Source organism: Terrapene carolina, unplaced genomic scaffold (genome assembly GCF_002925995.2).
Source record: "Terrapene carolina triunguis isolate 2854851 unplaced genomic scaffold, T_m_triunguis-2.0 Scaffold96, whole genome shotgun sequence".
Classification (NCBI taxonomy): domain Eukaryota; kingdom Metazoa; phylum Chordata; order Testudines; family Emydidae; genus Terrapene; species Terrapene triunguis.
The window spans coordinates 12,470,150-12,495,949 of NW_020664447.1; the positions used below are offsets into that span (position 1 = coordinate 12,470,150).

At 44.1% G+C, this 25,800-nt stretch overlaps 1 protein-coding gene across 1 annotated transcript in view; it reads left to right on the forward strand.

Moving 5' to 3' along the window:
* DCDC1 (doublecortin domain containing 1) overlaps positions 1–25,800 on the forward strand; it is a 392,627-nt gene that overhangs the window by 309,001 nt on the left and 57,826 nt on the right. Inside the window, exon 19 of the mRNA XM_029911543.1 lies at positions 24,519–24,642. Within this exon, the coding sequence (XP_029767403.1) occupies positions 24,519–24,642 (124 nt within the window). The remainder of the gene's footprint in view (positions 1–24,518; positions 24,643–25,800) is intronic.

The following is a 25,800-nucleotide window of genomic DNA, read 5'->3' on the forward strand; positions in this document are numbered from 1 at the left end:
GGAAAGTAAATTCAGTCATTTAAATGTGAAAAAACAGAGAATTTAGTCCTGCTTTAAGTGCAATTCTGAATGAAATCTTAACTGTAGAGTCACCAGAGCTGCCTCTTTAATGTTTCATTTCCAATAGCACATTACCCCTCACCCCATGCTAAGGAATTGATTTAGTTCTAACCCAGAGAGAAGAGTGCCATCTACTTAATCGTCAACACTGCTTCCTATAGCGCCCTGGGTTTTCCTTGGAGGTATTGCATCCAGGTGCCAAAAGTGCCTGACCCGGCTTATAAGAATAGGAGATGTAAGCCAGCCTGAGATATATGGCTGCAGATTTGGTTGATTTTGCATGTCCACCATAATTATTTGTTTGAGGATGTATTTTTAAAATCTCATACCTATTTACTATAATTCTGCTTTTGTTTTCTGAATAGAGATTCATTTAGTCCATAATCTTCAAGAACTTCACTCTTGTGACTTAGAATAATTGAGAATAGTTTTCATTTGGATGGTGTGGAAGCCTCAGCTCCTATCATTTGTAGTGAGACTATCATAAACATTGAGGACTATCCATTAACAGGATGAATAGGATAATCATACAGGTGCTTTCCATCCCATAACTTCTGTGCCCTGCAGGAGAGGGCTGTGGGAAAAGTTCCATGAGGAACATCTTGTTGCGCTCCTCCCTTTTCATACTTCAGGGACAGATATAGGGATTCCACCCGATATCCACGCACAGAATATTCCATGTGGCCTGCCATGCAAACTTGGCAGATTAGAGATCTGCAGAAGACCAGGACAAAGGTGTGAACATCCTGTACCTCTGCAGCTTGTCTGGCCTGTGCATGCCCCCACATCTCTAGTGTAGTGAGCTCCATTGGATCTGTGCTACATAGAAGCTTCTTTGGCCATGGCAGACTCCAGCTGGAGAAGGGAAGAAGAATATAGAAAAGATAATTCAGCCCCAGTTTTTAGTATCTTTTATAGGGAATTTCCACATGGTCAGAAGGGCAGAAATATGTTTCTTCTCCCATCCACCTACTCCAGTCTGCATAATCTCTGCACTTGGACACCAGAGACAGGAGGGACAGTGCCATGGAGACAGGAGACCCTTGTGTGAATCCAGGCCTGTAATTATGTGAGAACATCGGACAAAGAATCAGCGTCCATGGAGTTTTGTGGCTCCTTACTTTGAAGACTCATTCACTTTGCTCACATACAGTAATTTTTAATTCCTTGATAAAGGCAGCTGAGGTAAATGCTTAATCTGTTTCGAGGCAATGTACCCACTTATACAGTGTATATTGAAATAACTCCATTCAAACCAACAGATTTACACTAGGATAAAACCAGTAGAAGTGAGAAAAGGATCAGGCCCCATTAGAGATCAGAGTCTGTAATATTCCATTGTTTGGCTTGCACAGAGCTTCTTTAAACTATGTGGGCAGCACCTGTCCCCAGAAACTGAAATAATCACCTGATGTGCATGACATACACAAGTCTGCAGCTTCCTACTAGGAAAACAGAGTGACAGCAAGACAGAGAGAAAATTTCAAATCTGCTGGTAAATTTGCAGTAGGAATCATGCACAGCAGTGCATAGCATATTTGAGATAATGCCACTAGGCTGGCTACAGACAAGACATTCTCTGTTTATTGTTTCATTTTGTAGATTTAAGAGGAGAGCATGTTCCAGTTAGAGTCAATAACAGGTTAGAAATTAGAAAAGCCAAAAATATAAAAAATGGAGTTTTTTAAAAAGAGGCAAATGGTCAAATGAGCAAAATATACATTTTCAGGTTCACCATACTTCTGCTGTTGCCTTCAGAATCACCATTACCTAAGTATAATTACAACTAATTCTGAATTAATATCCTCTGAGATGCCTGTTGAATCTGGTTTCAGTAGTGTCTTTAGGTGACACTCAATCTGGAAGTGATATGTCAAAAAAAATACTTTTTGTGAGCCCAGATCTTGGTCTGTGTCAGAACTACAATCAGTGCAATTTGGGAGTGAGGGATAGATGGCTTTAAACCACCTTTGAGGATATTTGAACCTGGGGCCACCAGTTTACAATCCCTGTCATAAACTAGTATTTACTCAGCTGCCCAGGCCCCAAAAGAGGTCATTTTTGCAGTCAGAGATTGTCAGGACATAGAGGCAACCTGGCCCATGCCCCCTAAACTAAAGATGTAAAGTGAATGGTGAGGAAGTTGCTATGGCAGCCCTGTGTCAGACCTTCTGGGTTTAAAGGTGGCTTGTGTGGGGACTGGTGCAGTTGCTGCATATGTGGGTCATGGATTATGGGGGAGTCAGGGGAACACAATTACCCTGACTGAAATAAATGGATTAGTTTAATAAATCTGAGGGGAGAGCTGGATAGGGATTGGGAAGGATTCCCACTGTTAAGATTTTAATAAGTGCACTTTTGGAAAGTCTTTTTCTTGAACAACTCCTGTATCTCTATGGGGCCACACTATTCATTGCCTTGTGGGACATGTGGTGATGTCTCCCTTGTGTGGCTCCTTCTTTGTTGTAGGTGGGAACAAGAAGAGCAGTGACATTATAAAAACATTTTTGTTTAATAGAGAGAAAAGGTGGGCGAGGTAATTTCATTTATTGGACCAACTTCTGTTGATGACAGAGACATCTGTGTAGCTCGAAGGCTTGTCTTTCTCACCAACAGAAGTCGATCCAATAAAAGATATTACTTCACCCACCTAGTATCTCTAATATCCTGAGACTGACACAGCTACAACAACTCTTCATTCAATGATTTTTATGGAAATGCAGTTGAGCATATAGTGGGTGTGAAAGTCTATGCAGTAGGGAAAAAAATTCTGACATCATTTACCAAACAAATGAGAAAAGCAGAATTATTTCACTTACATACGAAGATTCTTCATGTTAATTTTCTGGAAAAACCCCTTGTAAAAGGGGACTGTTCTGTGGTATGGAGGTGAAGAAAAAGTTCCATGAAAATTCTGCATGACCAAATCACATTGATCAGCACAACAGTATCCCAAAGCCAAAAGCACATAAATATCTAGTTTCTCAAACCAGTATATTACCTAGAGAAAGCAAATGGGAAATCTACATGGTATACCCAGTACCTAAAACTGATATTTTAAATAAATATGAGTAGACACATTTATTTATATAAGAAAATAGAACAGCACATGCTCTGTGTGTGTCTCTCCCCTTTTCTCAAGCAGGAATTGGCATGTTTTAGTAAAATATCTGGAGAGATATTTATGAACAAGGAATGGTTAGCCTTAAAATAAAAAAATAGATTTGATAGAATAGTTTACAGTTCCTTTAACTTCTATGTATCCAGAAATATTGAGTTTTGGGCTACTGGTGTTACTTTCAAATCTTTTGAATATAGTGTATTGGGATTTACTCTGCAAATTATAAGCAAAGATTAAACCAAAATGTGATTTATGATGGAAAGTGTTTCAGTGTTTTCATCTATTTTCATGAAATGGCTATATTTTAGTTATATTACACATAATACATAGATATGAATAGGCTGGTTATAACTTAGACATGTAAAAACCACAGCCCAAATTTTCCAAACCTAATTTAGGTTCCTCTATTGCTATTTAGACATCGGAGTAAAAGTAACCTGATTTTCAAAAGCTCTTAGTATCTACAGCTCCTATTGTTTTCAAAGGTGCTCACTTCAGCATTTTAGAAAGTCAGGTCACTTTTATTTAGGTCCATAAATATGGATTTTGGAGCCTAAGTTTAGGCACCAAGGTTTGAAAATGTTGGCTTATACCTAACAAAAGTAAATACAAAAAATGGCCCATGATATGCAAAGACAGAGCATCTGAAGAAAAATCATTTGTCCTTGGCAGTAATAGAATGCTAATCTGTTAATTTTTTCGTACCTGTTTATTAGAGGCATGCTGATTTGGGCTGGTGTTCTCCAAAGTAATTATTACATACAGTATCATGCTCAAATTATATACTGTACTGCATTTTACTTCATTATATTGTTGGAGTCAATGTAATTGTTTCTTGATAGAAGATGGAAAAGTCTTGATTTTAACTTCAAAAACCTTTATTTTCTTAACTCTTTGTTTCCTGTGTGGTATTCAACTCAGTTCACACCGTGCAGTCTAGACAAGCAAAAGGAGAAAAGGCCTATGCTGCCAGCTCCCTGCAACAAAAACATTCTCTCTCAGAAAACAGACCTTCCTTTCAATACTTCAACCAAAGGACACACAGGAGGAATTCATTCACAACCATGAAAGACCATGGAGAAGGAGCAACAAAGGTGGCCAAACAGATACGAGTCAAACAATATCCTCTAGGATCCTTTGATGCCAACTATATTTCCACTTTGGTAGAGCAGTAGACAGCAGCTGTTCAAGGGAGAATCTGACATCTCTCCCAGTTTTTTCAGAAGCTGTCTAGAACAGCTGGTTTTGATTTGGTACCAGGTCACATATCTACACAGGCTGCCATTGAGAGATATATGATCCAGGATCCTCTGTCCTCTTGTGTTGCTGTGTTCTTACACCCTTTTTGGGGGACCAACTAGTGAAAAAACTGCAGCACACTCCTCACAGAACTGCCTTTTACTTGAAGGCAATGAAGAAAAAATATATCCCTTGAGGATACTGGCAGCTATATCTCCTGCTCTCACGCAAGAAGAAGCAGTGGATAGAGGGAAGACCAGCCAGTTTTATGTTACTGCATGCCACACTCCTGTGCTTCAACTCAGGATTCCATTCAGATGTGGAGTTAACCAATCCACTGCTGCAACCCTCTGAGTCATGGACTATCATATCATAATTAAAGCCAAGATGAACTCTAGAAGAAAGAAGGCCTTTGCCCAGGTTGAGCCTTTGCCAGGACAAGCACCGGGAGCTCAACAAGATTTTCAGGTTACACAAAGATGCCCAAAGAAAGACTCAAGAACACATTCAACAGCAGAGAGAATCATTTTGGGGAACAGGTGGAGGTCTGGCTGCAGACAAAGGCCACCTTGCATTCTCTCAGGCCTGTGTCCAATTCCTCAGGCCCCTCCCAGAGGGAGGGAAAGGAAATGCTTCTTTTTAAAGCAGTTATTTTCTTTGATAGCTGGCTTCAGGAGAGCTCACCCCACCCTCACATACACCATTCATGGTGCTGGAGCTCAAATCACCAGCACAAAACAAAGGCCCTAAGCCTCCTTTTCAGAAGCACCAAAAATTGAAGGGTTTATTAAGGAGTCTGGAGCACATAGCTAGCCTGACACTGTCTACATCCTGCCATGATCTCCCTAAGAACCTTTTATCCCCATTTCCACCTGATCTTCTTGAATTCACATGGCCCATGCATTGTTCAGTGGGGCTTCCTCTTAGCAGAAAGACATGCTCCTGCTTGAAAGAACCATTAAGACTATGTCAGTGGATCTTTTCATTATACTATCATCAAAGCACAGGCATTAAAACTAATCCAAAATTAATGCTGAGCAATGCAAGATCAGTTACCAACAAACAATATACAACCTCATCAGCAATGAAACATCTAATACAGTTTGCATCACAGAGACTGGGCTGAATGACTCCATGAACCTTCTACTAGCTTATCTCATCCCCCAGATTACATAGTCCACCATAGACCCATATAAAACAAGATGGTAGGTGGCACTGCAATTATTTTCTCTGAAAACATCAAATCCAAAAGAGGTGCCTCAAATAAGGCTTTTGAATTCATTCATGTAACAACAGAAACCAGAGGCAAAGTTAACCATAGGACTTGTGCTCATTTACTGACCACCACAGACTAAAGGACTCATAAAGGATCTTACTGATACTTTGTCAGTGATAGTGGTGAAATATCCCAGATTTATCATCCTCAGAGACTTCAGCATTCATGTTGACAAGGCCATATATGCAAAAACAAACAAACAAACTACCAAACTCATCTCATCACTTTCCTCCCTAGGACTTTCACAGATCATTCCTGGCCTAACCCACACAGCTGGTCTCACTTTGGACTGGTTTTTGGATTAGATGTCAATATCTAGGGGTATGTCTACACCCAGCCGCTAGTTTGGCGGCTGGCAATCGAAGTTCTGGGTTCGACTTATCGCGTCTTGTCTGGACGCGATAAGTCGAACCAGGAAGTGCTCGCCGTCGACTGCGGTACTCCAGCTAGACGAGAGGAGTACTGCGGAGTCGACGGGGGAGCCTGCCTGCTGCATGTGGACCGAGGTAAGTTTGAACTAAGGTACTTCGAACTTCAGCTACGTTATTCACGTGGCTGAAGTTGCGTACCTTAGTTCGATTTGGGGGTTTAGTGTAGACCAAGCCTAGGACATCACAATCCAGCTACTGACTTGGACAGGCCATCACCTCACTAAAGCAGTGGTCAGCACTCCCACTTCCCATGCAACAAGAAAAAACTCATGACCCTGATTTGATCATGAAGACACTCAGACTCAAATTTGAAAGTATGCTAAAAGACTGCAGCACTCCTCTCACAGGATGGAATCATTCTGGTGAATCATTATCATTGTACCCTAGTCTCAGTCTTCAACTCGCTGACTCCCATACAGCCCCTTCCACCCCATTGCCCATATAGGTCGCCTGGGTTTTCTGACACCCTACCCCAGATGAAGAGAGAGGGTCAGAAACTCAAACACCGAAGGCAGAAAACAAAGGCTGGAACAGTTTGAAACATAAAAAATTTCTCCAAGCCTAAAGTGAGGCTGTATTATAGGACAAAAGAACCTTCCCATCAGCCTCCATTGAAGCTGCCAGATCCTGCTCTAAGGAGCTACTCAGGGTGGTAAACCACTTAATCAGTCCTGAGTGCCTACAGCCTACTACAGAACCCTGCACAAGTGCTGTGAAGAGCTATCATCCTACTTCACTAAAAAGATCATGCACATTTTGGAAGGCTTCTCTAGACGGATCCACTCCATCTAAAACTGCCAACAAACACCCCACTGCATTCCTGTAGTTCAGTACACACACTCCTCAGAAAGTACTAGACAGCCTCATGAAGTCCTGATCCAAGACCCGTGAATCTAACCCACGCCTTTCCTGGCTGATGAAAGAGAATCATGAGCAACTGATGCCACTCATCACTGAAACAGCTAATGCTTCATTCAGGGAAGAAATCTTGCCTTTCTCCTTCAGACAAGCAATAGTGACACTGTCACTGAAGAAACCCACACTGGATACATCGGTACTAGACAACTGCCTCTCAAACTTTCTGCTCCTGAGAAAGCTTATAGAGAAACTAGTCAAAGACCACCTACAGGCTTATCTAACTGAAGCAAATATCCTAGACCCATCATAAACTGGATTCAAGCAAGACATGGAACTGAAACCTCTACAGTGGCATTGTGACAGGGCACAGCTGTCTGCTCCTGTCTTCTCAGACAAATAGCTCTAACACCTTCAGGTTGTAAACCCGATGTGTAGTTTATTTGTGCTATCTCAGCCACCACTCCTTTACAGTCCCCCTCAGCAACTCTGTTTACAAACATCATCCCCTTTTGCCAGAGAGAAGAGATCTCTCCACACAGAAATCTCTCTTTACCCTGGCCCTGCTAACTTCTGTGACTTGCTCTCTCTCATTACCCCCTGGCACTTCCTTCCCATGTACCTTTCTATTCTTCCAGTTAATGGATTAACTAGCTTCTTAGGTCCTCCAGCTCAGACTGATCTAATAATTAGCCCCAGCTTCCCTCAGTCAGTCCCTTCTTTGGGGAGACTAATTGGACTAACAGTGACCAGAGTGCTGGTTCAGCTGCTGGTTCTCAGCACTCTGTCACAGGCAGTGATGGATCATCTCCTACTGTCAATAGATGGAGGGCAAACATCCATTCTTATCCTCCTGGACCTCTCTGGAACATTTGATACTGTTGACCATGAGATAATGTTCTCCTGAGAGAGGTGGCAGGGAAATGTAGTAAAATGGTTTAAGTCTTTCCTGGAGGAACATACCCAAAGAATAGTGATAAGAAACTGCACATCCAACATTGGACTCTTATTTGTGGAGTTCCACCAGGATTAATTCTCTCTCTGGTTCTATTCAACATCTGCATGCAGCCACTAGGTGAACTGCTAAGATGACATGGACTCAAGTGCCAGAAATCTGCAGATGACACACAACATGCTCTATTTATCCTTCATCACATATCTACCACCAAGGTAGCCCAGTGATCTTGGAGGAGATCAGCTCATAGATGAAGAACAGTTTATTGAAGCTGAACTCAAGCAAGACACAGATTATGCTTGGAGGCAGAGGAAAGCATTTTGAATAGTTTACAGTTATTGTGCTGTCTTTTGGTGGCAGGTTCACACCCACAATCAGTCCATTTCAGACCATCGTTTAGGAGTGCTCCTATAATTCTTCACTGATACTAAGTTTTCAAATAATAGGGCTTTCTAACATTCCCAGTTGGCAAGAAGACTCCGTCCCATTTTGGTGGATGATGTCTTGGCCTTGGTTTTAAACACCTTTATCATCTCCAATCTGGACTATAGCTGAGTAACACCTGGGCATGAAGCCATCAGTATTTAGCAAACTCCAAGTAGTACGGAAGGCTGCAGCACATCTCCTCAACAGCACAGGCTACTGCAAACACATCAGACTTGTCTTTGGTTCTTTCCACTTGCTTCCCATAGAAGGGTCAAGTTCCAGGCCCCAGTCCTAAAAAGTGCTCAATGGCTTGGAACCGGCATATCTAAAAGATAACTTAGAGTTCCAAGGTGAAGACCATGGTTGACCACTTCACTCCTCGGTATGGTCAAAATTTCTACCACAAGGGTAAACCTCATCTGAGCAGGAGCCAGAATTTTCTCAGGGGCGGGTCTGAGACTGTGGAACACAAATCCAAAGGAGATAAGGGCCATCACAAATCTCACCACTTTCAGCTCCAGTGCAATGTGCAGTTCTTTGACCTTGTCTTCTCTCACATAAGCACAGATAGAAGTGTGTACATTTAAAAAAAAGGTAAATTCCTACCAAAACAACACAGCGTGCACATCTCCTCTTAGAGAGAGGCTGACAGAGAGAATGAACCACACATAACAGAACTTAGTCACATCACTTAATACACTACTGGTAGGTGCTCAGATACTACAGTATTTATATAGTATATACTACAGTATTTATATAGTATATATTTATATATATAGAAAAATCAGATGTAAGAAGGGAAGAGTTTTATTCCAGACACTTTCTAATAATCAACATGAAAGGAGTTGCAGGCCATCTTGGATTTAGGGGAACTAAATAAATAATCACTGTAGGAGCAGTCATGTAACTGCTAGAAGAAAGCATCTGGCTATGTACTCCACCCACTGTAGCCATGTCCTCCCTGCACAAACTGTGTGTGCACATCCCTATCTGACCATCCCAGGGAGATCCTTTTAAGCTATACTAATTGCAGCATCAGCTTCATCAGCTTGATGACAAACAAACGTGATGGGATCAGCTCACATATCACTGTCAGTGGACAAGAGCTGGAGATAGTGAAACAGTTCAAGTATTTGGGGGCAAACATCACTGATGAAGGATCAAAGGCAGAAATTCTGGCAAGAACTGCGCAAACAACAGCAACAGTGACAAAGCTAAAGCCAATTTGGAGGAACAAGAACATCTCCCTGGAATCCAAACTGAAACTGCTGCACATACTGGTCATCTCCATTTTTCTGTATACGTGAGAGACATGGACCCTTACAGAAGAACTTGAATGGAAAATACAGGTAGTAGAGATGAGATACTTCCATAAAATCCTGGGCATCTCCTACTTTGACCACTTCACTAATGAAGAGGTCTGCAACATCATTACCCAACGTGCTGGGTCATATGAGGACCTTCTGACAACCATGAAAAAGCGCAAGCTGAAGTGGTACAACCATGTAACAAGATCATCCTCCAAGGGACAGTACAGAGGAAGAGAAGAAAAAGTAGACAGAAGAAGAGATGGATTGACAACATAAAAGAGTGGACAGGAATGGACTTCATGGAGACTCAAGCACTGTTACACAGTCATCAGGGGTGGAGACAATTGGTTGATTGCTCATCGGTGATGGTGCCCCAATGACCAATGCGGTTGTGGGAGTGATGACGATGATGATGATGAATTTCAGCATACTAGAGCTGAGTTCTAATTGCAGCATACTAGAGCCCTTAGAAAGTTCACTCAACTTTTTGTTTCATTTGACACTAGTTCACTGGGGCAACACAGTTTCTAAGGGGATCAGGTCTAAGTACTGTCTGATTACCTTTCACATTGCTGTGACCTGACTGGCCATGTCAAGAAACATTTATCCAAGGCACAGTGACCTCCAGTACCTGCTGCGTCAATGATGTTTACATCACAATCATCTGCAAGGCAACTCCTTGGTCCTCTCTTCATATGTTCCAAAGTATTATTGCTTGGATTTGGCTTCTAAGAGGGAATCCCATTTAATCTCTCTAGGATACAAAATCTGTTTCTGAGGCAGGGGGAGCCCAAATCCTCCCTCCAGCTCGAGTTTGTTACTTTGTGATATTCATTATTCGAGTTGGTCAGTTTTATTTCAACCTTTTCTCTTTGCTTGCATCTTTCAGATTACCTATATTATGCCTGCGATTGTTAGAAAGTATTTTATCCCCTTACTGTTTAAATAACTAAATAAATTCTCCTATTTGTGCTTAGCTATGGCATTATTCTTACTGCCTTTTTAGCTTTACTGACACTCTTTTTTTTCTTCTGAGACATCCCTTGAGATCCTTACTCTCCACGAGTGATAGTTATGTGAGAGAGTATCTCTAGAGAAGGGGAAATTACTGACCTGTAATTTTGCAGATATCATTTCATCAGAATTCTCACTCATACACCCCCCAACATGGAGAGTCTGGGTGGTGTCAATGTTGAAGGGCTGGTCATTTTTAACCCTTTGTTTTGCTATTAACTTTTTGAGACAGTTCTTATATTTCAGTCATTTTTATTGATGCATTTTAGGCCTTGGCTACACTTGCGAGTTGCAGCGCTGTAAAGGCTCCCCCAGCGCTGTAACTCACTCCCCGTCCACACTGGCAAGGCATTTGCAGCGCTGTGTCTCCGTGGTTGCAGCGCTGCATGTACTCCACCTCTCCCAGAGGAATAGCGAGTATTGCGCTGCCGCTGCAGTGCTGCGGTGCCAGTGTGGCCGCCCAATGCGCTGTGAATGGCCTCCAGAATTATTCGGCAGTATTCCACAATGCCTGTTCTAGCCACTCTGGTCATCAGTTCAAACTCTACTGTCCTGGCCTTAGGTAACCAACCATGTGACCGACCCTTTACATTCCCCGGGAATTTTAAAAATCCACTTCCTGTTTGCTCAGCCCGGCATGGCGTGGAGTGCTATCAGCGAATCTTTCCAGGTGACCATGCCTTCACACGCCAAGCGAGCCCCAGCATGGAGCAATGGCGAGTTGCTGGACCTCATCAGTGTTTGGGGGGAGGAAGCTGTACAGTCCCAGCTGCACTCCAGCCGTAGGAATTACGATACCTTCGGGAAGGTATCAAAGGACATGATGGAAAGGGGCCATGACCGGGACGCCCTGCAGTGCAGGATTAAAGTGAAGGAGCTGCGGACTACCTACCGCAAAGCCCGCGATGCAAATGGACACTCGGGTGCTCCCCCCGCGACCTGCCGATTCTACAAAGAGCTGGATGCGATACTTGGGGTTAACCCCACCTCCACTCCAAGCACCACCATGGACACTTCAGAGCCGGTGTGGGGGGGGGGAAGGAGGAAGAGGAGGAGGAGGAGGAGGAGGAAAACGGGAGTGATGGTGGTGGGCCGGATGGAGACACCCCGGAATCCCTGGAGCCATGCAGCCAGGAGCTCTTCTCGAGCCAGGAGGAAGGTAGCCAGTCGCAGCGGCCGGTACTTGGTGGAGGACAAACAGAAGAGCAGGTTCCCGGTAAGCGGGTTTTTTTTTGGGAAGCAATTTTTTCGGTGCGGGCTCTTTGGGAAAGGAGGGTTAGGCATGCATGCCTAGATGCGGAATAGTGCATTGATGTGGTTTATCACATCGTGGTAATCGGCCTCGGTAATCTCCTCGAATGTCTCATCCAGAATGTGTGCAATGCGCTTGCGCAGGTTTATTGGGAGAGCCACCGTGGTCCTTGTCCCAGCCAGGCTAACGTGTCCGCGCCACTGTGCCGCGAGGGGCGGGAGGACCATTGCTGCACACAGGCAAGCTGCATATGGGCCAGGGCGGAAGCCGCATTGCAGTTGAAGACCCTCCCTTGCTTCCCAGGTCACCCTCAGCAGCAGATATCATCCAGGACGAACTCCTGTGGAAAATTTTCCTGTGGAAAATGTTGGGACAGTGTTCAGTGTAGGTGCCCCCTGAAGCTGTTGGCTCTCCCCAAGGCACAGAAACCCAGAGGACAGTGTAGCCCTGAAACAATCAGTCCCCCTTTCTCACCATTTTGAGGCTCCCGTAGGATATGTGTGCTCTGTTTCGGATGGGAAAATTATGCTATTGTGTAGACCCTGTGTGTTTTCTACTCCTTAAATGCGGGGGGAATCATTACTCTGTCTGGTATAAACAAATGCTGCCTCTGTTAAATGTTGCATTTTGCCTATACAGCTGCATCAACCTTTAGACCTCAGCCGTCCCTCTTATCGCCTGCTCAGAGATTGCAAAGACTCAGGAAGAGACCGCGAAAAAGCAAAGAAGACATGCTGCAAGAAGTGATGCGGCAATCTATTAAAGAGAATGAGAAAGCATAGAACTGGAGGGAGAGAGAAAGCAGGATCCACCAGGAAAACGCAGCGCACCGGCAGCAAAGCACCGCACACCGGCAGCAAAGCACTGATAGGCTCATAAGCATCCTGGAGCGCCAAGCAGATGCTAACCAGGAGCTTGTAGCCATGCAGAAAGAGGAGCAGTACCACAAACGCCATCGCCCCCTACATCCCTTGTCCCAAAACTCTTTCCGTTGTGCCCCACTGTCACCTCCAACCCACTTTCCCCAACTTCCGTGTTCTTCACGCCACCCGCTGCCTCCAACATCAGTATCTTCACCACCCAGCCCTGAAAACCACGACCCTTACCCTCTGCACTCAACCCCCATCACCATGCAGTATAGCTGTCCTGAAGTGCAGCACTCACTGCACAGCACACCAGACAGGACATACGCGAATCTGTGATTGTACTGTTCCCCACTCCACCCCCTTGTTTCTTTTCAATAAATATTTTTTTTTCTTTTCAATAAATGGATTCTTTGGCTTTGAAAACATTCTTTATTATTGCATAAAGTAAAAGACTCCTTAGCCCAGGAAATAAACAGGCACTGCAAGTCTGCTTGTCTGCTAAGCAGACACTGATTCCTAAAGATTGGAACTACTGCACTTCACTCCCGTGCAGGGCACCAGATATCACTGCTGGTTTTCAGCCTCAAATTGCTCCCTCAAGGCATCCCTCATCCTTGCAGCCCCGCGCTGGGCCCCTGTAATAGCCCTGCTCTCTGGCTGTGCAAATTCAGCCTCCAGGTGCTGAACCTCGGAGGTCCATGCCTGAGTGAAGCTTTCACCCTTCCCTTCACAAATATTATGGAGGGCACAGCACGCGGCTATAACCGCGGGGATGCTGTTTTCGGCCAAGTCCAGCTTCCCATACAGAGATCACCATCGGCCCTTTAAACGGCCAAAGGCACACTCCACAGTCATTCGGCACCGGCTCAGCCTATAGTTGAACCGTTCCTTGCTGCTGTCAAGGCTCCCTGTGTAGGGTTTCATGAGCCACGGCATTAACGGGTAAGCGGGATCTCCAAGGATCACAATGGGCATTTCAACTTCCGCTACCGTGATCTTCCGCTCTGGGAAAAAAGTCCCGGCCTGCATCTTCCTGAACCGCCAAGTGTTCCGAAAGATGCGTGCGTCATGCACCTTTCCGGGCCAGCCTGTGTTAATGTCAATGAAACGCCCATGGTGATCCACAAGCGCCTGGAGAACCATAGAGAAATACCCCTTCCGATTAACGTACTCGGATCCTAGGTGAGGTGGTGCCAGAATAGGAATGTGCGTCCCATCTATCGCCCCTCCACAGTTAGGGAACCCCATTTGTGTAAAGCCATCCACTATTTCCTGCACGTTACCCAGAGTCATGGTTATTCTGAGTAGGATGCAATTAATGGCCTTGCAAACTTGCATCAACACGATTCCAACGGTCGACTTTCCCACTCCAAACTGGTTTGCGACCGACCGGTAGCTGTCTGGAGTTGCCAGCTTCCAGATTGCAATAGCCACCCGCTTCTCCACTGGCAGGGCAGCTCTCAATCTCATGTCCTTGCGCCGCAGGGTGTGGGCAAGCTCCTCACACAGTCCCATGAAAGTGGCTTTTCTCATCCGAAAGTTCTGCAGCCACTGCTCGTCATCCCAGACTTCCATAGCGATGTGATCCCACCACTCGGTGCTTGTTTCCCGAGCTCAAAAGCGGTGTTCCACGGTGCTGAGCATGTCCGTGAATGCCACAAGCAATTTCATGTCGTACGCATTACGCGGCTCGATAGCATCGTCAGACTCCTCACCCTTACTCTCACTGTCACTTTGGATCTTAAGGAATAGTTCGACAGCCAAACGTGACGTGCTGGCGAGACTCGTCAGAATACGCCTCAGCAGTTTGTACTCCATTCCCGCAGACAGATCGCACTGCACAGAAACCGTTGAAAGATGGCGCCAAAGATGGACGGAAACAAAGGGATTTCTGGGATGCGAAGCGATGCATCACGGGGCATTGGGACAGGACCCAGAATTCCCCACACCCACGCCCCCTTCCCATAACCCACGGTGCCAGAATGGGAAAAGGTGCTCTGTGGGATAGCTGCCCATAATGCACCGCTCCCAATAGCGCTGCAATTGCCCCAATGTGGCCACGACAGTGTGCTGGGCAGCTGTCAGTGTGGACAGACTGCAGTGCTTTCCCTACTCAGCTGCACGAAGTCAGGTTTAACTCACAGCGCTGTACATCTGCAAGTGTAGCCAAGGCCTTATTTATTTCTTTGGAGAGCTGTTTCATCTTGTTAAACCATGAACTCACTGCAAAGTTTCAAGGATAGCAGCCAATCCAGAGTGTGATGTGCAATCCCAGGTAGTGGGACTTGCTCACTTGCCATATAACGTGAAGTAGAGAGTTGAATCCCTGGAGTGAGAATGTTGTCAGACTGTGACCTTCAGTGAAGAAGAATTACAGGTCTGCTTATTTGTTCATTTCTTTTCTCTTAGACAAAGGCCTAAATTATCAGAAGTGACTCATTATGTCACTATGCTTGAGTTTTAAGGTATTGCAATGTGGACACTCAGAAAAGAGGTCAGGTTTTCAGATTGTGCTGTACAACTAGTCTCTGCTAACTAGGCTCATATATGGTATCTCAGATAGAGCACTCAAAAACTGTGGCATCCTAAATCACTAGTCACTTTGAAAGTTTAGGCCAAAATGTCTGACAACTTGGCTCTCCCTGTTCGTGTGACCTCTCCTTTACACCTTTTTAGTGATTTTCCACCTTAAATATTATATTGCTTCCTATACATCGTCATTTAAAGAGTTCAAAAGAATTTGTTTTGAGGGGGGAGCAGAGGGACAGGACCTATGATATCAGTCATTACTCATGACTGACAGCATAGAAGACTGGATCTGTTGCCACTTGATGGGACATGGCTCTGTAGTAAGGACAGCCAGACATGCCACCTACAGGCCCAGTCCTGCACATGTTAGCCCTTATTGACTTCACCAGGAGAAAATAAATGAACAGATAAGGCAAATCTGGTTTGGAAAAAAGATTGGGTATAATTTTGCTAGCAAAGTGGTAAAATGTCAGCATCTGTAGATTTAAAAACATAGATCAGGCTGTCTTGTAGCTTCAAATGAAAGTATAAGTGGTGTGCCTTGTCTTCTCTTTTTTTTTTTTGTAATTAATATTCTTAACACATATATCAAGTCTGGGGTTAAACTTCTGATACTTTGTCTTTAAACTTGCTTTGAGCTCTGTGTCTGTGCTGGAGGGAGAGAGCGAGCGAGAGATTTGCTAGCTTTTGAGCGCATGAATAGTTTTATTTTACTTTCTGTGAGGCATCTACTGAAAAAATAACCCACACAATTGCATCAGTAATACACTGAATAGGGATATTAAATTATGTTAACTGGAAGTAACTGCAGTGCAGCATCTAGAAAACTGTCTGTCAGGAGGCATTTTGTGAATCACTGCCTCCACCTAGTGGTGTTTTCGGAGAACTATATGACTTTCAAATCCCTCAGTGATAAGTGATACTACAAACATATGAAAGGCTGTAAGGATATAATTTATTTTATGCACATATACAGTCATTACAGTTGCATCCATTAATGCCATTGCAGTTGAGGATCTGTCAGCTTTTCATTTATAAAAACACAATTTTCAGGGGTTTAGAACTTGGCTATAAAAATTCACACTGTGCTGAAATTTGGCAGCCTAATAGCCCTTTCTGCAAAGACCTTTTGGTGAATGCTGTGAATGTTCATTAACAATAATACACAAAACCTGGCAGAATCATCATAGACCCACGGATATGCTATTGAATCCTAAAGAGCCTCGGCCTCAAGAGTATGTCAATGGCATGTTTTCTTTCTTCTCTATTTCCAGCATTATTAGGAATAGAGAGAAAATAAAGCCGTAATTTTTTTTAAAAATAAGGATTATTCTTAAACCCACAAAATAAAAATATTAATGGCTTTGTAGTACCTTATAGGCACTGCTGTGTGCCAGGGGAAGCCCCAGTGGCAGTGCACAGGCTAGTCCTAAGAAATTAGTCTGAAATTCCATCCTGTGGAGTTTCTACTGCAAAGGTTTCCAAACAAGAAAATACTTGACATGCAGGATTCTAGAAAATTCTCTGATTTCATTTAGCAAATTCTTTGCACTTGAATTCAGGTTTTTTAAAAATGTGCAAATTCAGTCTTGCCCTCAGTTCCTCCCCCACCTAGCTGAAAAATTATTTGAGACAATCCTGGCAGGCCTGTCTAGAAGAAATTTCTCTCAAGATGAAATTTACCCCGGTGCAGAAAGCATGCACAAAGTCCTGTGCATTATTTGTCCCACTTTAGTCCTGTGCTCAAAGCTTAATTGGCATTAGTTTGGCCCCAATCCTATGTGTAGTAGCATGAAGTCAAACTGCTGCCCCTATGCACCACACGTTTCAGGATTAGGTCCTTAAATAGTGTTTAGGGCCAAGGCCACCTAGGAACTCTTCCTAGAAGTGAATTTCAGCCTTGATTCCCTGTACCCTAGGCTGACAATCATCCTCAGTTTCTACCTTGTCCCTCTTTGAGGATTAGTCAGGCATCCTGTGGAGTCTTATTGACTGGTGGACACCCTTGAATGGATTTGTAGTGCATTGAGGTATATCTCCCAGCAGCCTCCATTGTTTTGTCAAACTAAAGTTCTGAAGGGCTTAGAAAGCCTAAACATTGTGTTGTTTTTTGGTGGGCACAATAGTAGTTTTAAGTGTAAAACCATCTTTCTTCCTGGTAGAAAAGATAATAATAATAATAATGAGGAAAAACCATCAAATCTGTCATTTTCCACAAATCCACTTTCATCTGTGTTGGTAAGTTTACTCACAGATCTTTTCACATAATATTACTCCTGGGGGGATTCTGCGTGACTGCGCACCCGCAGGAAACCCCCCCCCCCGCAGAATTCCTGTGCTTCCCTGTAGAAAATGGCAGGGAAGCAAAGGGAAGCTGCACGGGGGGAGAGGTCAGGAGGACGACCACAGGCACATTTTTTGGGGGGGGATTGCCCCCACCAAACAGAGTGAGGTGTGGGGGGGCACATGGGGTTACGTGCCACTGCCCCCCCCCACCCCATTTCTGCAAGTGTAGAGCTGCCCAGCTGAAGGAGGCTGTGTCTGGGCTCCCCTGACTCTGCAGCTGAACGCCACCTCCTGGGTCCTAGTGCCAGTTGTGTTTCCCTTCTGTGTGCTGGGAGCCTTCCTGTTTTTTGTGCAACAGTGAGTGCCCACGGTGGGGCCGGGTAAGAGGGGAGAATGAGGGAAGGAAGGTGAAGGGGTGGGGGGAAGAGGCAATGGGGAAGGAAGGGGGTGGAATAGGGCAGGGGAGGGGAATGTGGAAGTGAGGGAGGCAGGGATGGGGAGGGAGAAGAAAAGGGGATAGGGGCATCGCAGAGGGAAGTGGTAGCCCAGCATGCAGCATCTCCTCAGCAGCAGCTGGGGCTCCCCCATTAAGCCGGCCCATCAAACCCTCACGCTGACAAGCCCTACCCCATCATACACCTGGATCCCTCTAATGAGCCCCCCAAACCCAGACCCCACCCCACTGATGCCCAACCGGCTGCACCTGGACCCCCACCCCATCAAGTCCCCACACCCAGACTCCCCCACCGAGCCCCATCTCCCCACACCCAGACCCCCCTGGCTGAGTCCCAACCACCTTCACCTGAATCCCCTGCAAAGTCCCATTGCCCCTGCACCCAACCCCCCCCCCCAATGAGCCCCTATGCATCCAGATCTCCCACTGAGCTGCCCATACCCAGATTGCCCCACACGGAAACCTCTTACCCCACTCCTCGATCCCCCACACTAAGTCCCTCCACACTTGGAGCCTGCCCACCACACCTGGTGCAACTTGTGCAGAGGGGCAGGCCTCTGGGGTGTTTTTGGTGAAGGTGCAGCCCTTGTACTGTGTCAGGGTCAGGGGCAGCCTCACTGCTGAGTCCCTGTACCGGGGGAGGTGGAGGCTTCAGGGTGACCTCCCACCTCAATGCAGCCAGTGGCCTGTACTCCCCACTGCCATGCTGGAGCCACATTTATTTATTGACATATAAAATTTACAGAATTTTGCAGAATTTTAAAATATTGTGTGCATAATTTTTAACTTTTTGGCGCAGAATTCCCCCAGGAGTAACATAATTCTGGGCCAGATTCTGCCAGCCTTACTTACACTGAGTACTACCTTACCCCAAAAATATCCCCATCAATTTAAGTGGGACAGCTTGCAGAACGAGGTACTATTTAGCGTAAACAAGTGTAGCAGAATCTGGCCCTGTACTCTGTGTGTTATAAGAGATAGGTTCAATGGGCCAAGATAAGAAAAATTTATCTTGTAAATGTCCTTATTTTTAAAAGGCATACTTTGAGCATTTTTAGAATACAATTTTTAATGTTTTATTACAGTGGTTCCCAAGTTTTTCCCCCCGGCAATTCCTTTGGCATCTTACTAAGTGTCCTGGACCCCTGTCATTTCTGATACTATCAGAACAGCATCCCCACCCTCTGAGCGTAGGAATGCCCCTGCCAGCATGACCTCTCACACATGGTGCGTGTGAGGTAACTGTGTGGAGTCCTCTGTGTGGAGGACTGTTGAGAACAAAATGGCATCCTCCATCTGGCAAAAGTGCAGGAACCCTATCTGGCACAATCTGGCCCTGGCTCAAGGGACGGACACCTGCATAAACCACACCCGCAAGAGTCCGGGGACCCCACTTTGGGAACCACTGGTTTATTATATATCATAATATCAAACATATATACTACTTAAAAAGTGTTATCACTATAATACACATGCCTTAGTGTACTGACTAACTGACACAATTACAGGACTAGCTGCACCTCTTTCCCCTTCTTGTTCCTGTAAATTTTTCCTTACAAACTGCTATTAAACTCTAGGAAGGATTTCTGGAAAAATGCACCATAAAACCAATGATATAGCTGACATACATCAATGATATTTTCATTCTCTGGACAAATGAACTAAACTCCCTCATAGATTTCTGCCACAACTTCAACAACCACTACCCATCTATCAAACTCTCTGTAGAACGCTCGCACATCAGCATCAACTTCCTTGACACCACGATCAGCTTCAACTATGGAGCAGACAACTATATACAAGAACTCCATGGATCACCACACTTATCTTCACAGATCCAGTAACCACCCTACACACCAAGAAATCTGTTGCCTACAGACAGGCACTCAGATACCACAAAATATGGAAAGTCCAAAATACATACGTTAACACACTTAAAGCCACCTTCACCAAACAAGGACACTCCACCAGAGAAGTAGATCACATCACGGAATGGGCCATCCAAATACCCCAAGAGAACCTGCTGCAATACAGAAAAAAGCCCCCACTGACCGTACCACCCTAGTTGTCACCTACCACCCCACATTGAAACCTGTACAGGATATCGTCAAACAGTTACAACCCATATTTGATGGGGACCACATCCTGAAAAAAATCTTTCCCAAACCCCCTCTTTTGGCTTTCAAACAGTCTCCCAACCTTCCTGAGTCAGAAGCAAGCTCCCCACACACCAATTCAATGTGGCACTAGACTGTGCCAGAACAACAGATGCACAACCTGCAGACATATCTCCACTGCTACAGTGATCAATAAGCCCCACAACACATCTTTTAAGATCCAGTGCTCTTTCACATGCCTATCACAACATGTGGTGTACCTCATCTAATGCACTAAATGCCCCAAAAACAACTATGTGGATATGTAGAGGGGCTTAGCCGGGCTCATCCCTCTGCCAGGGCGGCGGGAGACCACACCGCCTTGTTATGTTCTCACCGTTCCTGGTGTGGCATCAGTCTGGTCGCAGGAGGCTCTCACAGGGGTGACCGAGGAGATGCCACAAAACAGTTATTCGGGCCCAATCATGGGCGGTGGCTCAGACAGGGCTGAGCAACAGTTCTACAATTACCAAGCCCAGGCCCTGGGTCAGGGCGGGGCGGCAATGAGTCTAAGGCTCAGGCCCTTAGGCAGGGGCTGAGCAGCAGTTTATAAGTAACAGGTCCAGGCCCTGGGTCAGGGCGGGGCAGCAAGGAGTCAGTGGCTTAAGCCCTCAGGCAGGGGCTGAGCTCAGACAGGTTAACAACGAGCCCAGGCTCTTGGCTCCAAAGGGCCTGGGAGAGGGGGAGACTGCCACCCACGAGATGGGTGGCAGGGGGGACGCAGGCCCTCCCACTCCACTGGGTCCCAACCCGGTGCCCTAGCAGCGGCAGAAGGCCTGCTGCTGAGTCAGTGGGGATCCTGGCTGCAATACAATGACATTGGCACTGGCGGTGCCAGACTAGGGTCGGCTGCCCCTAGGCCACTTTCTAACTCCCCCTCTAGAGGTACCTGGGTCAGGACGGTATCATCAGGGGGGTCAAACACCATGGGGTCCTCAAGGTAACTGGTGAGGGGTAGGCTTGGCAGCTCCTCTGGGTAACTGGCGAGGGGCAGGCTTGACAGCTCCTCCGAGTAACTGGCGAGGGGAAAGTTTGGCAGCTTCTCTGGGTAACTGTCAAGGTGCAGGCTTGGCAGCTCCTCCGGGTAACTGGTGAGGGGTAGGCTTGGCAGCTCCTCTGGGTAACTGGCAAGGGGCAGGCTTGGCAGCTCCTCCGGGCTCTGGTCAGCGTCAGGTGTTGGTCGGGCGGGCCACTCTTCAGATCCGCCGCCGATTGCCGGGGTCTCCCAGCCGGGAGCTAGGCCGGAGGCATCTGGCCTCTCCAGCGGCTGCCCCCCGAGTGAGCTCTGGCCCCCTGCTTTTCTACTTCCTGTCCTGCGCCTGACCCTCTAGGAGGCGGGCTTGGAGCTCTCTGGCCCCACTCACTCTGGTGTCTGGAGGGGCTCGCCCTCTCTGGGGCGGTGGGGGACCACACCGCCTCGTTACAGGATAAAATTACTATGCTCACATAGACAATCACTATGCTCACACAGAAAAGTGATAAAAGACAAAAACACCATGTCACCTGTGGGCAAACATTTTTTACAAAATGATCACTCCATATTGACCTCTCAGTCTTCATCCTCAAAGGAACCTTTCACAAACATGAGCTTAGGAACTTAAATTCATAACTTTGCTAGACACTGAAGATCATGGACTCAATAGAGGTACAGGTTTTATGTCTCTTTACAACAATCTGTAACCCACTAACCTTCCTTTGTTCTGTGACTACAAAGGTGTTAATGGGCCACTTCTTTTTGAATGGTCCGTTACAAGGTGGTACCTCTTATGCTTAACAATCTTTTCCCAATGTGACACACTGGTTTTCTTTCCTAGACCTGAAGAACTCTATGTAGTTCAAAAGCTTGTCTCTTTCACTAACAGAAGATGGTCCAATAAAAGATATTCCCTCATCCACCTTGTCCCTCTCCTAAACCAATATCTTAATACAGTAGACATCCTAATAACCAGGTTAACATACAGTATTCACAAATTAATACAGAGCCACTCCACATCCATCACACTAAGATCTACAGTATGTTATTCAGTAAATTGTGTACATTTTCTATCCAAAGTCTCTATATATGCACAATACAAGCTTAAATACATATGCTGTATGCTAAAATTTGATGGGCCTGCTTCTTGGTTGCCCTGCACCTTCTGTAGTCATTAACATCAGTGTCAAGTGGGTATGAAAGGCCACTATTATGAGTTGGTGTCATTTTACAACCACTTGACACTGATGTTAATGACTATAAAAGGTGCAAGGCAATGGCGGATCTGACCCTGAATATATTATACCAGCTGAATTTTTGCATATGCTATATATACTGTATGCACAATATAAACCCTTCTCCATGGCAGTGACATATATACCTTGAGTGGAGAATCGATTCCAGAGAGTATGTATGGTACTGAACTAAGATCACTTCTCTACTCATTCTTAATTTTTCTTAGAAATAGACAAGTAAGTTCTTAAAGGTTCAGCTTTTGTGTACTTATTAACTGGGGCCCTACACATTTTTGCAGCATCCACTTCTCCTACAGTGGTTTGCAAACATAATGGAACAAGTTCACTCTATTCTTGGTTGTTTCTTACAAAACCAAAACCAAACCGATTTCCTGAGTGCATTTTCTGTTATTTCCAGTTGCTCTGACTTACAAGTGATAGCCAAATATGAGAAAAACTGCATTCAGGAATTAAGACATTTCTCAGTTTTGGGAAACCAAAATGGGAATAAACAGAGCATGTCTGCAAATATGCAGTATTTTTTGGAGTGAAACTGTATAAGGGCTTCAGCTGTTTCTATGCAGGGTCTGGTGTCTCCCAGCTCTTCTGTAGCCATAGAACATTTGCTCTGCATTGCCACATTTCAATCTTTGTCATGGAGCTTTGAGAAAATATCAAATATGATGGTTATGTAAGTTTGTGTAACAAGTATACATGATCCTCTTATGTTGTTCTTTGAAATTTAACAGCTGAAATTGCTTTTATTATTTTTCTGTCATTTCATTTGCAAGTAATCCATGGGTACATTTTAATCTCAGTGGCCTTGGTTTTAACCAGCAGTCCCAGTTAAACCCACAGGAGGGCCTGATTCCCATTCTGTTCATTCCGCTAATTCTTTCTAACCGGTTCCTTTTGAAATATAGAGTCTGTGTGCTGGAAACCACAGATAAACGATATTCTGTTTGGAAGATGTTGTGATATTCTGAAATATACAAGAGGGGATTTTAGGAAATCTGCATTACGTTACAAAGAAGGAGAGGAAGACAATGAGGATTCACAACCTGTAAGGACTTGCAGAAATTCATGGAAAGCAAGGAAACTTCTTACTGACCCTGGCAGCTACCTCCCCATACAAAATACAAATTACTAAGAAAAAAATATATATACTTAGTTTCTATTCTAAGGATTCTATTCAGGATGAATAATCAAGATTATAAATCAAAATCTTCTGTCATTTTAATAAATCTGGAATGCAAGTAAGCCAAAGAAAGTTTTATGTTAAGATGTCCCATATCTATAGTTGGACAATATATTGGATATTATGGCTGAAATTCAGGAGAGCATCTCTATTCAGAAGAGTTATTTAAGTGTGTTCTTAAATTTAAGTATATGCATAAATCAAATTGATGGGACTTAAGCACATTTGTCGATAAGCATGAGCTTAAGCCCCTTCTATATTGGGGCCTATATTTGTATATTTATAAAGGATTACTCCTTGATTTTTTTCTCTTTTTAAATGAGCACCGTAATTACATTACATTCTGATGCTTGTAGATAGTTGTTAATGGCATTTTAACCTTGCAACTCATAGCTACTTATCATTTACTTCAATGTGCTATGTAACTAGGCACAATATGAAAACTACTTCAATGGCTAACATGGTGTGCATTCCATCACTCTCAACATTATATATTGTCAAGGAACTATTCAAAGAGAAAGATTAAAACTCACATGAGAATTCCAGGCATTGATCCCGCAACTGAGTGCAACTGCACACAGTCAATTGCAGGATCATGGCCCAGTTTCAAAGCTCAAAAACCTATCTCTGACATGGGTCAAATCTGAACATTCTAAGATTTGGGGAAGTTCAGATTGAGAGATGGATTTCAAACCTCCAGGTTCAGGAGTTTTCTGCTCCAAGGTGTTAGCTCACCGATCTGAAGAGGTTGGATGCTCAAACCATATCCAGGATTTTGCTCTGCACCATCTCTGGAGAGAAAGTTGTAATTTAACTGCTCAAGAATTATTCACATTTGGAAGTGTAATTATAAAAAAAGAGATTCAACTTCATTTTTTTCAGATGGGCTATAAAGCATGAAGGGACAACTAAACCAGACCAGTGGAAACATTCCAAAGTGGAGAATCCGCTATGGAATAAGCTGACATACATGTGGCCTGTCCTTCCAAATGGAGAACTTAATGAGGTAATTTCATGCATTCAAGAAATTACAACACATGCAGTAGTTTGTTTAGTTTGCTAAATATTCACTGAAGCTGAACAGATGTGATATATTCGTCCAAGCATGCCATGCAAATTTTGGAAAAGAATAAATGAAAATAGATGCTGGTGCTAGTGCAAAAATGTCTGTTGTTTTAATGAATTATTGCAAACTGAATGGAACTTCAAGTTTTGTTCTACCAGTCTTTAATTCTGAAACACCAATACTTTAATAGAACACAGTATCCATGGCAATGTGCAATTCAATGTTTAACTTTCCCTAGAAAAGGTAATATTAACTTTATTTTTTCTTTTGGCTTTTATATTTTCATGGTTGATTGTAGCAATACTCACCTATGAGTCAATATTTGGCTGGCAGTAAAAGGGACATTGTCTGCACAAGGCTGAATTTTTCTCTTAGAAATTATTCCTTAGGTCATACTTCAAATCTGTAGTACTGTATGTACTTTCAATTTTTTTAAATGTTAGCTGGTTTTATTGGTATTCAGTTATCTTAAATGATAGCAGCGTTTTTTGTTTGTTTGATTGTTTTGAAAAACAAACAAAGGCCCAGTTCTGCCACCTGTAACACGTAAATCAATGTGTCTAGTTATGGAGTAAGGTACTACTTAGAATGACTTAGTGTGGCAGAACTGGACTCTAAATGAAACAATATTCAGCCATACTGGACCTGGACATAGCAGATTGTTTTTTATTAATGAAAAATAAACTTCATCAGGAATTAAATTGAAAGTTGTCTGTTCCTCTAAGTGAACATTATCTGTCAGGCTGCACAGTGCTGTTAGCCACCAGTGACTCTCATGAATTTGGTACAAGTGTATTAATATTGACAAAGCAAAAGTTGAAGATTCCATCCCCTCTATTACAAATATATGAAAATCAGGATTTAAATCCTAGACTAGCAAAGGGAACTTTGAAGACAGGGGAAGGTATTTATAGACTAAACTATTCAGAACTTTGTTAGATTTCAAACAGATTTTTAATTTTTTTTTAAAACTACAATATTCACAGTATTTACCAATCAAGAAATTAAAGATGAGGCATCTGTTCTTAATGAAAGGCAGTATTTCTACTGTATTAAAACAGTTCAATATATATATATATATATATATATATAGTGGAA